Source organism: Hypanus sabinus, unplaced genomic scaffold, assembly GCF_030144855.1.
Source record: "Hypanus sabinus isolate sHypSab1 unplaced genomic scaffold, sHypSab1.hap1 scaffold_293, whole genome shotgun sequence".
NCBI lineage: Eukaryota > Metazoa > Chordata > Chondrichthyes > Myliobatiformes > Dasyatidae > Hypanus > Hypanus sabinus.
In genome coordinates, this window is record NW_026781079.1 from 54,937 (window position 1) to 69,066 (window position 14,130).

The 14,130-nt window shown below is 47.9% G+C and overlaps 1 protein-coding gene across 2 annotated transcripts in view; it reads right to left on the reverse strand.

Annotated features, from left to right (window-relative positions):
• Positions 1–732: 732 nt before the first annotated feature.
• The window catches only part of LOC132388292 (beta-1,3-galactosyltransferase 5-like), a 45,589-nt gene continuing 32,191 nt past the window's right edge, over positions 733–14,130 (reverse strand). Inside the window, exons 2-4 of one of the 2 annotated variants that reach the window (XR_009510204.1) lie at positions 7,126–7,219; positions 2,000–3,021; positions 733–991 (exon numbers count right to left, since the gene is read on the reverse strand). Coding sequence is in view for 1 of the 2 variants with exons in the window: in XM_059960630.1 (XP_059816613.1) it covers positions 2,063–3,021; positions 7,126–7,219 (1,053 nt within the window). In the remaining variant the exon portion in view is untranslated. Of the gene's footprint in view, positions 3,022–7,125; positions 7,220–14,130 lie in introns of both variants that reach the window. The other variant, XM_059960630.1, reaches the window with a different exon arrangement.

The window sequence follows — 14,130 nt, forward strand, 5'->3', positions numbered from 1 at the left end:
CTTTTGCTTCTGACCCTTTTCTGTTTTCGGTATAGTGAAGCTTTAGTAGATGGAAAGTTAAAAAAAAAGAAAAAACTTACTTAACAGTTAAAGAAATGTGACTTTAACTTTATGTCTTTTGGAAATCAGTTCATCTTTTATGCGCTTAGCTATTCACAGTCAGTAACAGAAATTTTGACCGGGATGCCGAAACTAAATATATATTTATATACTGCCTGGACTACTGAGATTCACCGGCATTGTATATATCTTTCCCTCTGGAATTCCGTCATCTGCAGAATATATTTTGTGTTAGTGCGATATAGTCGAATAGGGATTGTGCGCTTGTATAATAAACAAACCATCTTTTTGCCGACTGCCCTTTCCCCACATACACACACACTTCCCGCCCTCCCTCTCTCTCTCTCTCTCTCTCTCTCTCTCTCTCTCTCTCTCTCTCTCTCTCTCTCTCTCTCTCTCTCTCTCTCTCTCTCTCTCTCTCTCTCTCTCTCTCTCTCTCTCTCTCTCTCTCTCTCTCTCTCTCTCTCTCTCTCTCTATCTTTCCCCCTGATACTACCCCCACCTCTCATGGATATCGTTGCAAAATCGTGTACGATTAATGTTGTAAATGTTACCGGATGGGGAAACGGAGGACTAAACTCGTGACTGCCAAGCAGAAAGAAACCGGAACACTATGCTGTGCAAAAAGGAGGACAGACGAGGCAGAGAAGTAAGTTATCCTGAAGCGTTTATTTCGTTTCCCAGCCCTCACCCTTCTCGATGATAATCATTAGCTCGCTCGTTCAGAAAATTAGTAAAACGCAAATTACTGTAAATCATACGTCAGGTATCAGCCAATCGCACAGATGGTAGACAGCGCGGTATTGGGGTTTATGACGTCACAGGCAAGAGCACTGTCTCTCCGTCCTGTCACCGCATAAAATGTGGGATTGTGGACTGTTGTTAAAGACGTTTTCCATGTGAAGCCGTGTTCAGCCGACGCCACTGTAAGCTTGACAGAGGAAAAAGGTGAGGAAACAAATTTAAAATGCACTCTTTCTCCCATCAGGGTCTTCCAGATCCACGCACTCTCTCTCCAGCCCTTACCTCCTCACTCGCTCTGCCCAATTCACGCGCTCTTTGTCTGTCCATTTTCTTACTCCTGTTCTAGTCACCACACCTCTACCTTTGTTGTTTCCTCTCTCCCCTAGCTTTGCCTCCCTCCTTTCTTAAATAATTCATCTTTTAGTCCTTGATCCAACGTTGCCTAATTTTCCAACACTGTTCCCAGTGTAACCATTCCTCAATTGTGTTTGCCTTCTGCCTAATCTACTCAATACCTCTGCTTTCAGTCTCCAGATAACTACTCTCTCGTCGCCAGTCCAGTCGTTACGTCACAAGGCACCATCTCGACGTCACACTTCTGCGTCTATAGACCTCTGTTGTTACTTCTGAGCGGACCAAGAGCACCAACGGAGTAGAGTGACAGATTGATTAAAACAATCAATACAGTAACGGTACACGTTGGAAAAACCTGCAGACCGAGATGACGAACCGGTCGCCGAAACCGACTGTAGGCGCACAAAAAAAGAACAAAAGAACACGCTATCTTATCCTCCCTCGGCTTCCACTCATTTCTCTCTCTCTCTCTCTCTTTCTCTCTCTCTCTCTCTCTCTCTTTCTCTCTCTCTCTCTCTCTCTCTCTCTCTCTCTCTCTCTCTCTCTCTCTCTCGCTCTCTCTCTCTCTCTCTCTCTCTCTCTCTCTCTCTCTCTCTCTCTCTCTCTCTCTCTCTCTCTCTCTCTCTCTCTCTCCCCTCTCTCTTTCTCTCTCTTTCTCACACACACACACATACTCTGTTCCTCTCGCCCCTATCCACCTTCGTCTCCCTCTCAGTCACAGCATTCTCAACGCCATCACGCTCCGCAATGTCCATCACACAGCGGCATTCCAACGCCCCGCCGATCCGCCCGCCCTCTCCCGTATCTGGCCTCCACCTGCTACTTAAAGTGCAACACTCACCCCCAAACCGCACCACCACCTCACCCTCTCCCCGATACGGTAGAGTAAGTAAGTACGCTTTCGTCACGTCTTTTCGGGGCAGTCCGCGCTGTCTGAGTCCATAACGCCTCGCCAGTAGAGCAGCTTATCCGAGTCGTCCACGTGATGCGAGGTGACGAGCCGCCGGTAGGTGCAGATGGAGAACGGAACCCTGCCATTGAAGAACACGCGCTTGGAGTGGATGGGCACCGGCTTTATGTTCAGCTCCGCCAGGCGCAGCCCCACGTGAACGTCCTCCAATTTGAACAGCGGCGCAGTCCGGGAGATGTTCCACACAGCACACGCCATGTCCATGGACAGGACGTAACCGGTGCCGGAACAGAAAGGTGGGTAACTTTCCCCAGGGTACTCCTCCGTGCTGACGTACCATCGGCTCTGTTTCTGGCGGAACGGCAGCATGCCTCCGAAAATGACACCAGTGTAGAAGTTGCTGCGGGGGGCGCGGGACAGGAGCTCCAGCAGGTAGTCGGTGTTGACGAACATGTCGGTGTCAGTCTTCATCATGAAGGCGGCGGAGGGGCAGTAGCTGCAGAGCCACCCCAGGCCCGTCAGCACCTTCCGGGTCAGGTTGTAGTAAGTGTCATGGAAGTCAGCCTGGATGATGTCCCGGTGCAGGGCGTTCTCCATTTCAATCCAGGGCTGCCGCTCCCGCCCGTGCCCCAACACGAAGTAAGTGACCGCTGTGGCTCCTCCAACCCGCCGTCTGCTCCCCCAGGTTTGGCGGATAACGTTGCGTGTCTGGAACTGACCGGGGGAACTCGTGACCAGTAGGACGAGGAAGATCGTGTTGCTGATACATTCGCTGGACGGCAGCATCATGAAGGACGTGTTTAACGTTAAGGAGCGACTGCTCCGGACGTCGTTGGAACTAATATTTCTGCTCCAGAGAAACAGAAGGAAAGTCAGTAGGACGAAGATACAACACTTGAGGAGCCGCTTGCCACGTAACGAGCCGCTGAGCATCCACAGCCATCGGCAGGAAACTGCAAGGAAATATAACGGAAGAAAATAAGCTTTCACATTCTCAACAGTGAAAATATTGCAGCCAACAATACTGTAACAGTAAGGATTGGGAGGTACGAGATGTAACACAAGATTCGTGCAGCGGAACCTCTAACAGGCAGATCGCCGCCACAATTGACCTCCTGCCAGCAGGTGGCGTTTCTGACACTCCCATGCTAAGTTTCTTTCGGCTCGACCCGTCACTGTGCGTGCGTTGATCTCTTTCACCCTCCCACTTGCTGAGCGGCCTGGATTCTACCCATCTCATCGGGCTACCCCTCTTCGCACAGCTGTATCGCACCTCTCACCTACCGACTCCCGATGGTGTGGTTGCTCGGCGCTCTCCTTTCCACGACCTCTCCTTGAACTCGGCATCCTCAAAGAGCTGAATCTGCCTCCACGGTGCTTCCTTAACGTTTTTTCCGCTCAATTTACTATCATCAGCAAACTTAGATACCAGATATTCGGTCTGCCCTTCCAGATCATTAGTGTATGTCATGAACTGTTGTAGGCCCAGCACTGACCCCCTGTGGGACACAGCTCATCACTGTTTGCCAACCAGAGAAAGACCCTCTGCTTTCTATTGGTTAACCAATACTTCATCCATGCTAATACATCAGCCCCAACTCTATGGATCCGTATCTAATGGATAAGTCCTTTATGTGGCACCTTATGGAACTCCTTCCCGAAATCCAAGTAAATATACGTCCAACTGCGCTCCTTATATCCTCAAAGAAATCCAGTAAGTTTATCAAACAGGACCTGCCTTTGCTGAATCCGTGCCGGGTGTGCATGATGTGTCAATTCATTTCCAGATGCCGCGCTATTTTCTCCTAAATGATAGTTTCACGTATTTTCCCAAGTACAGACGTTAACCCAGCTTGCCGATAGTTTTATTGCCTTTTGCAGCCATCCTTTTCTGAGCAGTGGCGGGACGTTCGCCTTCTTCCAATCCTTCGGGACCTGCGCAGAGTCCAGACGCCTCTACTACAACCCCTGGTATTAATTTCAGCACCCTCGGGTACATTCCATCAGAGTCAGGGGACTTGTCAATCTTTAGGCCCACAAGTTTGCTCAACACTACCTAGGGAGAGCTATTGTATAGAGGTCCGCACCTTCTATTGCATCCATACCAACTGTCTTCGGCAAATTAGACGTCTGCTCCACTGTGAAAACCAATACAAAACCACCTCTGCCACTTCCTCATTACCCGATACCAATTCCACCTTCTCGTCCTCCCGGGATCCTACGTTCTTTTTGCCAACCCTCATGATTTATGTAGTTACAAAAACATTTGCTATCAGTTTTCTATATTTTGTGCTGCTTTATTTTCACAATCTATCTTCCCTTTCTTTATTGCTCGCTAAGTGTTTTCGTTGCTTTTTAAAGTTCCCCCAGTTTTCCATTTCACCACTACTCTTGGTGCTTTGTACGAACGACTTTTGCATATGACACCTTCCTTTATTTCCTCTGTTATCCATCTCTGGCTAGGATCTTTATGTCCTCGCTGTCCACGGGAATGGTGCCGGAGGATTGGAGGGAGGCGAATGCTGTCCCTTTGTTCAACAAAAGATAGTAGGGATAGTCCGGGAAATTATAGACCAGCGAGGCTTACGTCTGTGGTGGGAAGGCTGTTGGAAAAGATTCTTAGAGATGGAATCTATGGGCATTAAGAGAATCATGGTCCAATCAGAGACAGTCAGCGTGGCTATGTGAAGGGCAGATCGTGTCTAACAAGCCTAATACAGTTATTTGAGGATGTGGCAAGGCATATAGATGAGGTTAGTGCAGTGGTTGTGATCTACATGAAGTTTAGTCAGGCATTTGATAAGGTTCGACATGGAAGGCTTATTCAGAAAGTCAGAAGGCATGGGATCCAGGGACGTTTGGCCGGGTGGATTCAGAATTGGTTTGCCTGCAGAAGGTAGAGGGTCTAGGTGGAGGGGGTACACTCAGATTGGAGGGTTGTAACTCGTGATGTCCCACAACGTTCGGTTCTGGGAACCCTACCTTTTGTAATTTTCATTAACGAGCTGGATGTGGGGGTAGAATGGTGGGTTGGCAAGGTTGCAGATGACACAAAGGTTGGTGGGGTTGTGGATAGTGTCGAGGATTTCTTAAGATTGCAGAGAGACATCGCTTGGATGAGGAAGTGGGCTGAGAGGTGGCAGATGGTGTTCAACGTGGAGAAGTGTGAGGTGATACACTTTGGAAGGACAAACTCCAAGGCAGAGAACAAAGTAAACGGCAGGATACTTGGAAGTGTGGAGGAGCAGAGGGATCTGAGGGTACATGACCACTGATCCCTGTAAGTTGCCTCACAGGTAGATAGGGTAGTTAAGAAAGCTTTTGGTGTGTTAGCTTTCATAAGTCGAGGGATACAGTTTAAGAGACGTGATGTAATGATGCAGATCTATAAAACTCTAGTTAAGCCACACTTGGAGTACTGCGTCCAATTCTGATTGCCTCACTATATGAAGGTTGTGGAAGCATAGGAAAGGGTACAGAGGAGATTTACCAGGATGCTGCTGGTTTAGAGAGTATGCATTATGATCAGAGATTAAGAGAGCTAGGGCTTTACTCTTTGGAGAAAAGGATGAGAGGAGACATGATAGAGGTATACAAGATATTAAGAATTATAGATAGAGTGGACAGCCAGCGCCTCTTCCCCAGGGCACCACTGCTCGGTACAAGAGGACATGGCTTTAAGTTAAGGGGAGTGAAGTTCAAGGGGGATATTAGAGGAAGGTTTTTCACTCCGAGAATGGTTGGTGCGTGGAATACACTGGCTGAGTCAGTGGTGGAGGCAGACACACTAGTGAGGTTTAAGAGACTACTAGACAATAATATGGATTAATTTAAAGTGGGGGTTTATACGTTAGGCAGGGTTTGAGAGTCAACACAACACTGTGGGCCGAAGGGCCTGCAATGCGCTGTACTATTCTATGTTCTATGTTTCTGTAGTGGCACTAACTCATACCACTTCATTCACAATTCTGCAACAAGTTCACTGATTTTGTTACGACTACAACGGCAATTCAGATAATGTGCCTTTACACACACTGTGCGTTTAAAATCTAGTAATATGTCCTTCTCATGCACTTGGCTTTTCTGCATTGTACCATTATTTTTCACTCTCATTTAGCTTTTGCTTTTTAATTTATCAATACCCATGCTTTTTCGTTTCACTTTATCCATACTTCCCCAATCCGTTGACCCACCACACTGCTAGTTAGTTCGAAGCACTAAGGCCCTTTGTGTCTGCTCCGCCATTTCTTCATGGCTGATTTATTATCCTTCTCATTTACCTGCCTACTTCCTGTAAATATTGATATCCTTAATAATCACCAGCCTGTCACTGTCCGTTTTAAATACATTTGATGACTCGCCCGTCTGCGGCAACGAATTCCACAGATTCACAATCCCCTGCCGGTGCTCTTCAGCATTACTCGAAAGATGCGTCTTTCTATTCTGAGGCTGCGCTCCCCGATCCTACATTCTCCACCACGGGGAATATCCTCTCTCCATCCAATCTATCTAGGACTTTCAATAGTCGGTAGGTTTCAATTAGGTACGGCTGAGCTACAAAGACTGCAGGATCACAGCCATCAAACGCTCCCCGTGTGTTCACCTAGTATTGCCCTGAAACATTTACGAGCGCCGCACCCACTCTGTTAGAGAACGGGCCCAGACCTGATCGGAAGGCGCGGAAGACATTTCACAGAGAGAAAACACAGCGTATTCCCTGGGAAATCGAAACCCATTACTATCACCCTCAGGGCCCTCCCCAACTATTTCATCAGCACCGTTCTGGTCTGTGTGACCCGCTGCCCTGTCCGCTCTTCGGCAAATCCCTGCAATATCTCGCTCTGGTGACGCGCACGCGCAACCCGCTGTGAGGAGCGTGAAGCAGGCCGTGGTTATACCCCTTTCCACATGAGACTGCGCTTCCCCAATAGATGTTAACACTCTCTCGTCTCTCTTCTCCGTCCCTTCACGAATCATTTGCAATTTGCGGACACCGATTAAAGCCAGACACACCACCGATTAGAATTTACAATTAAATTTTAAAAACGGTAACATACCCGTGCCCTTTCCTGCAGTTGATGCATTTGAGAAGCCATTGCTGCCCGTCCTTTCAGCCATTGTGCGGACAGAGTTTCGGTAGGCGCCGGTGTTCTGTAACAAACAGAAAATTATTAGTGAGGTCAAAAAATTAAAATAGTTGACGTGGAAGCCTTTATTTTTATGTTTGTTTTCAAACCAGCCAACTGCTTTAAAATAACTTGGGGCCCCTTCGCAGGAGTGCTGATATTTGCGCCCAAACACACTAGGCCCAACTGCGCCCTACGCCATCACTCTCCGTGGAGTCTGCACCCGTTTTTTTTCCCGTGTAATATTGTTTCATAGACGAATCCTGCGGCACGGAGCCGATGTGTGGTGTCAATCGTGGGTCATTGGATCTGTAGGGAAGTTTGGAGGGGCTGAACAAATATCCCAAGCAACCTCGTTCCTGTTGTCACTGGGGTTGGGGGGGGGGAAACAACTACAGGTCATGGACCTAAGGGTGAAAGGTGAAAGGTTTACGGGGACGGGGAGGGATTTCTTCGCTCAGAGGGACGGGGAGGGATTTCTTCGCTCAGAGGGACGCGGAGGGTGTGGAACGTGCTGGAAGCGGCGGATACAGGATCGATTTCATCATTCTCGGGCCGGGACCTCCCTCGGGTCTGGGGAAGCGGATGGGTGCCAGAACACGGAAGGTCGGCGGGTTGGGGGTCGCGGAAAGAAGAAGACGAGCTGCGTATTGATAGGTAAAGCCAGGTGAAAGAACAGCCGTGATAAACCTACCTGCAGCCAAAACCAAAGAAGGAGAGCGCTCACATAACGCAGATAAACGGCGATACGGAAGATTTAACCTCACGTGTCCTTGTATCCACTATGCCGACAACAATGTCTGAGGCTTGTTGAAGAAATCCCTGAAATGGTTAACTACCCGCAACTGACGCGAACTGTATGAGTGGACGTAATATTTTCTGTCCGCTCTGCCTTCTGTGGAGCCGCAGGGCTCTGATTCCGCTGAGACCCGATTCTGGTTCTGACCGTGAATAGTCACGCCCCCATTACGCAATGTGTGTGTTCGGTGAATCATTAACCTTTACCTGTTGATGCCGGCGCACTCTGCTTTGGATTTGTTCCAACGAACTCGCTGATCAGTGGTTTATTGCTCCGATTCTTCGTGTGTGGTGACTTTCTGACTGGTAATCTATCTGTTTCCTCGCTATGTCGGTTTACTGCCCATGATTGCTTCAAAACCGGATCTGTTCTCTCATCGCTTCGCCCTTCTCTCGCGACAGACAATATGAGCTGCGGCCGCCTGTGATATCACGCCGCAGTTTGATTATATCACACAACACGTTTATTACCCAGTCTTAAACTTCCGAGAGCGAGGGGGACAATATTTTATTATTTTCTTTCTTTCACTCGGATTTCTGATTTTTTATAAACGAATTTATTAGGGGACGGATGGGAAATGCACAGCCAGCGTCGAGTACGCCTGTGGCGTTTGCCCTCTATAATAGGTAGAAAAAATTAGATACTTCTAATGGATGCGGCCAACCAGCGGCGAGCCACCGACACCGGGTCTGCGGAACTGCGTCACGGTGCAGAGACGTACAGGGGACAGCAGTGCATCAGAAACATCGCAGACCCTTGCACCTGTGAGGCATCTGAGATTCTTTCCTGCGTCCACAGAATCTCCTGTTTGACCCCTTAGCAATAGAGTCCCGTATCACTACCGCCTTCCTCTTTCTTCCTCTTCATTTCTGAGCCACAGGGCCGGACTCTCTGCCATACGCACGTACACTGTTGCTTTCCCCAGGTAGGCCGTCGTCCCCAACAGTACTCAAACAGGAGTAGTTATTGTCAAGGGGTACAGTCGCAGGGATACTCTCTAGAGCCTGACTCTTCCCCTTCCCTCTCCTGACTGTTACCGACCTGTCTGTCTCCCGTGGTCACGGAGTGACCACCTCCCTCTAACTCCTTCCTATCACCTCCTCGATCTCCCTGAACAGACGATGATCATCGTGCTGCATTTCCAGTTCCCTAACGCTGTCCCTTAGGAGCTGCAGCTCGACACACCGGGCGCAGATATGGCCGTCCGGGAGGCAGGGAGACTCCAGGACGTGCCACATCTGGCAACGAGAACAGAAAACCGGCCTCACACACCTACGACTTTTCCGCATTTAGCACAGGGAAACCCTCCTCGCGTCGTCATCACCCATTGAGCCAAAGCCATATCTCTCTGCTAACTCTCACTCCGCTGCCCACTGCATATGGTTGTCTTCTTTTTAAATTACCACCGCTCTAGACCACCGGCGAGCGCATATTAAAGCTCGGACGTACACCGCGTACCTCTGTCTGAATACATTCTTCACGGGACGCGGAACCAAGCGATTCGCGAGCAAACGAACGCTAGAGCCACCTCCGCCGCTGAGATGGTCGAGGGCGGCGGTGCCTACGACCAACGTATGGTCCATGAGGCAACGTGCCAACCAAATCCACATTCATGTGGTCAAAACGCCGCTCATGGACCGCGAGCGGAGATTTGGGAGCACATGTTCCGCTGGTAACTATAAGCGCAAGGAGGGAGATATGTTGAGAGGGACGAGGGCACAAGGGAGTCGCGTAGGGAGAGATCCCTGCTGAATGCAAAAAGCTGGGGGAGGAGCTAGAGCGAGTGTGCGACAACGCAAGAAGCATCAGGAGCAAAGGTGATGAACTGAGAGCTTGGGCACATACATGGAATTATGATGTAGGGGGCATTACAGAGACTTGGTTGGTACCAGGGCAGGAATGGATTCTCAATATTACTGGATTTCAGTGTTTTAAAAGGCAGAGGGACGGGGGGAAAGAGGGGGAGGGTGGCATTACTGGTCAGTGATACTATTACAACTACAGAAAGGGTGGGTGATGTAGCAGGATCCTCTTTTGAGTCAGTATGGGTGGAAGTCAGGAACAGGAAGGGAACGGTATTGTACTGGGAGTACCATATATCTGGTAGCAGCAGTGATGCCAAGGAGCAGAATGGGAGGCAGATGTTGAAAAGGTGCAGAAATAGCAGTGTTGTTATCATGGGTGACTTTAACTTCCCTGAAATTGATTGACACCTGATTCGTTCCAAAGGTTCAGATGGGCCAGAGTTTGTTAAGTGTGTCCAGGACGGATTCCTGTCACAAAATATTGACAGGCCGACTAGGGGGAATGTGATACTAGATCTAGTATTAGGTAACGAACCGGGTCAGGTCACAGATCTCACAGTGTGTGAGCATCTGGGAGACAGTGCCCACCGCACTCTGACCTTTAGCATTATCATGGAAAAGGATAGAATCCGAGCGGACAGGATATTTTTTTAATTGGAGAAAGGAATTAATGAGGCAGTAACTTGCGTGTGTGAATTTGGATGACATTTTTGCAGGGAAATGTATGGACATGTGGTCGATGTTTAGAGATCTATTGCAGGAGGTTAGGGATAAATTTGTCCCGGTGAGAAAGATAAAGAATGGTAGGGTGAATGAATCATGAATCATGAATCTTGTCGATTTGAAGAAGGCAGCATACATGAAGTTTAGCAAGCAAGGATCAGATGAGTCTATTGAGGAATCTAGGGTAGCAAGAAAGGAGATTAAGAAGAGGCTGAGGAGAGCAAGAAGGGGGCATGAGAAAGCCTTGGCAAGTAGGGTAAAGGAATATCCAGACGTATACTTCAATTATGTGAGGAAAGGAGGGGATGACAGGAGTGAAAGTAGGACGGATTAGAGATAAAGATGGGAAGATGTGCCTGGAGGCTGCGGAGGTGAGCGAGGTCGTCAATGAATACTGCCATCAGTATTCACCATTGAGAGGGAAAATGAGGAAGGTGAGGACAATATGAGTGAGGTTGATCTTCTGAAGCATATTGATATTAAGGGAAATGTTCGAGTTGTTAAAATACATTAGGACGGACAAGATCCCGGAGATTTAAAGAATATTCCCCAGGCTGCTCCACGAGGCGAGGGAAGGGATTGCTGAGCCTTTGGCTAGGATCTTTATGTCCTCGTTGTCCAAGGGAATGGTACCGGGGGGATTGGAGGGAGGCCAATGTTGTCCCCTTGTTCAAAAAAAGGTACATCCCTGTCAGTCCTGTTCTCCTGCTATCTCCCCGTAAACCCGATGTCCTGATTAACCAAGAAGCTAACAACATCAATTTTAAATATTATCAACATCTTGGCCTCCACGTCTGTCCGTGGCATTGAGCTCTACAGATTCATCCTCTTCTGGCAGAAGAAATTCTTTCTCATTTCTGTTCTAAATTGAGGTTCCCCCATCCTGACACTGTGCACTCTGGCCCTAGACACCCAGTAAAGGAAACATCCTCTCCATATCCACTCTGACTAGGCCGCTAACATTCAGTAGGTTTCCCCTCATCCTCTTAAATTCGATGGAGTGCAGACCCAGAGCCATCAAACTCTCCTCGTCCGTTAACACTTTCACTACCGGAATCATTCTCGTGGACTTCATTTCGACACGCTCCAATGCTGGCATATATATTTCTCCAATTCAGCGACTCAATACAGCTCACAAGGCTCGCTATGCGCACGGGGTACTGCTTTATAAAACCTCAACATCCAATCGATGCTCTTATAATCAGCGCAACTCGAATTGAATGCTGGCATTGAATTTGCCTTCCTTATCAACATCTCAACCTGCTAGTTGATCACGGGGAAATTCTGCACAAAGGCCTTGAAGTCCCTTTGTATCTCTGATATCTGAATTTCCTTTCAGTTCAGAAAATAGGCCACGCCTTTATTCCACCTACCAAAGTGCATGACCATAGACATCCCCCCGTCCTGTTTCCTGCAAATTCCTTGCCCATTGCCCCAATCCGCCCATGTCCTCCTGCAGAGAATTCTTTCTTCCTCAACACTAATTGACCCTCCGATGAAGGGAAAGGTGAGCTTAGGTTGAGGGATAGGTAAATGGGAGAATGGATTAAGGGGTATGATTAGCTTATTTAGCTTCTAGGTAGCTCATGTTGGTTGCTGCATAGCCAAAAAGTGAACCTTACTCAGCCACAAATGATCTACCAGACATTGTTCCCTAATAGCGGCAGACATAGGTCTAAATAAAGAATTATCTGTTTGCACAAAGCATTTTTGAGGTATACCATAACTAAATAGGGGAAGGACACCGTAGGAAGGGGTGGTAGCACGTTGGATAGTAGGAGCAGATGTCATGATAAGGAACTGAGTTTGTATCCATGCTGGTCTTGGCAGAAATAATTATAACTAACCAATAATGATTTTACACCTAATGGTATTTTACCATGTGATCGAAACTATTCCAAAACTGTACTAACTCGGGTAATGTTAATATTTCCTGTAATGATCAATGTTATAAATAGTGGGGAATTATATTCGGGGGTGGGCAAGGTCAAGAGGCGGGTGGTGCAGAACACTGAGGTGGTGAGGAAATGAAATCTGCAATGAGGAAACGGCGCAACTGACCCGACGGATCGAATGGCAAATTTCGCTCAGATGCGTTAGTGTCGAATATTGAGCTGCGGAAAAGAAAAAAAAACCGCCATCATGCATGTGCACATAACATAATATTCTCTATTTTGGTCCTGAACCAAACTTCAATGCCAGCACGCTCATTAAAACAGGACTTTAGCCTCCTGAATCAGTCTCCTTGCACTTCCTTGTTGAATTATGAAAAACACCGGTCCAGAAAATATCCCTATCGTGTGGTCGGATCCTGCTTCACCTCAGGGTGAGAAATGGTTACGCTTCCCGGAGCAGTTCCATCTGTACTCTGCACCAACTCACTTCCTTTCCTGTCAAGGATCTGTGCGCATTGCGGAATCAGACATATTGACAGAACACCGTATGCTTCCTTTGAAGAGGCAATTAAAAAAAAAGTGTTGCTGAAATCTGCCACGGGTAATCGCACTCTCGCCTGCGAAAGGAGGCGTGGGTTCACCACGTGCTCACTCTCTGACTGTCTCCGTCACCTAGTTTCTTCCACACAATCTCATCTGTTTCCTCCACAAAACCTACTCGTTCTAGCTCTTACACTCTCTCTCTCTCTCTCTCTCTCTCTCTCTCTCTCTCTCTCTGTCTGTCTCTCTCTCTCTCTTTCTCTCTCGCTCTCTCTCTCTCTCTCTCTCTCTCACACACACACAGTTGCTGAGACTTGCTGTACTGCGGAAAAGTAAGTTGTACTTTGAAATCTGAACTTTTCGGGTTTTGAGTTGGAGATAGAGAGCACGGTGGAAATGTTCACTGTGTCGCTTTACGGGTCGGAATCTCCTCCCAAGTTCTACGCGGCTGCACATTTCCGCAGTCCCTGGTGCTTTACATTGGCAACTCAATGGACTTTCAGCTCAAGCAACGCACACAAAACGCTGGTGGAACACAGCAGGCCAGCCAGTACCGATAAGGAGAAGCACAGTCGACGTTTCGGGCAGTTTGTGTGCGTTGCTAGGATTTCCAGCACCTGAGGATTTCCTCGTGTAGACTTTAAGCTCAGGTATTTTAAAATTATATTTCCGCCTTCAGCAGTACCTGAAGCTTGCTTAATACAGGCACCAGCTCGGTGCGGATGCAGACTGAGATAACTACAGCCAAGTGCTTTGAGGACTGCTGACAGGGGCATCGCTTCACCAAACTTTACGTATGTACAACTCAAAGAGATTCATCTGAGACCAAAGCATGCATTACTTTTTTCCGTTTGGTGTCATTGTCTATCTTGCTGTGCGTTGTCTATCCAAATTCCTCACTGAGCACGAAACACGTCATACAGACTCAATTTAATGAATGGTTTTATAAGCGACTGATCTTAATTTACGAAGGTCTCGCTTTCCACGAAACGCGACACACTAAAACCGCCTGGCAGGTTCTTTTTTGTTTAAAGCATCTGACTTTAATATGCCTGCCGAAACTTAATGATGAATTATAAGGCAAAGTCCCTTTGTTCAGCTTACCGTTGTGCCGAAGGTGGTATAAAACCCAGCAAGGAGTGAACGCAATATTGATCTGTGGAGATCACTATAA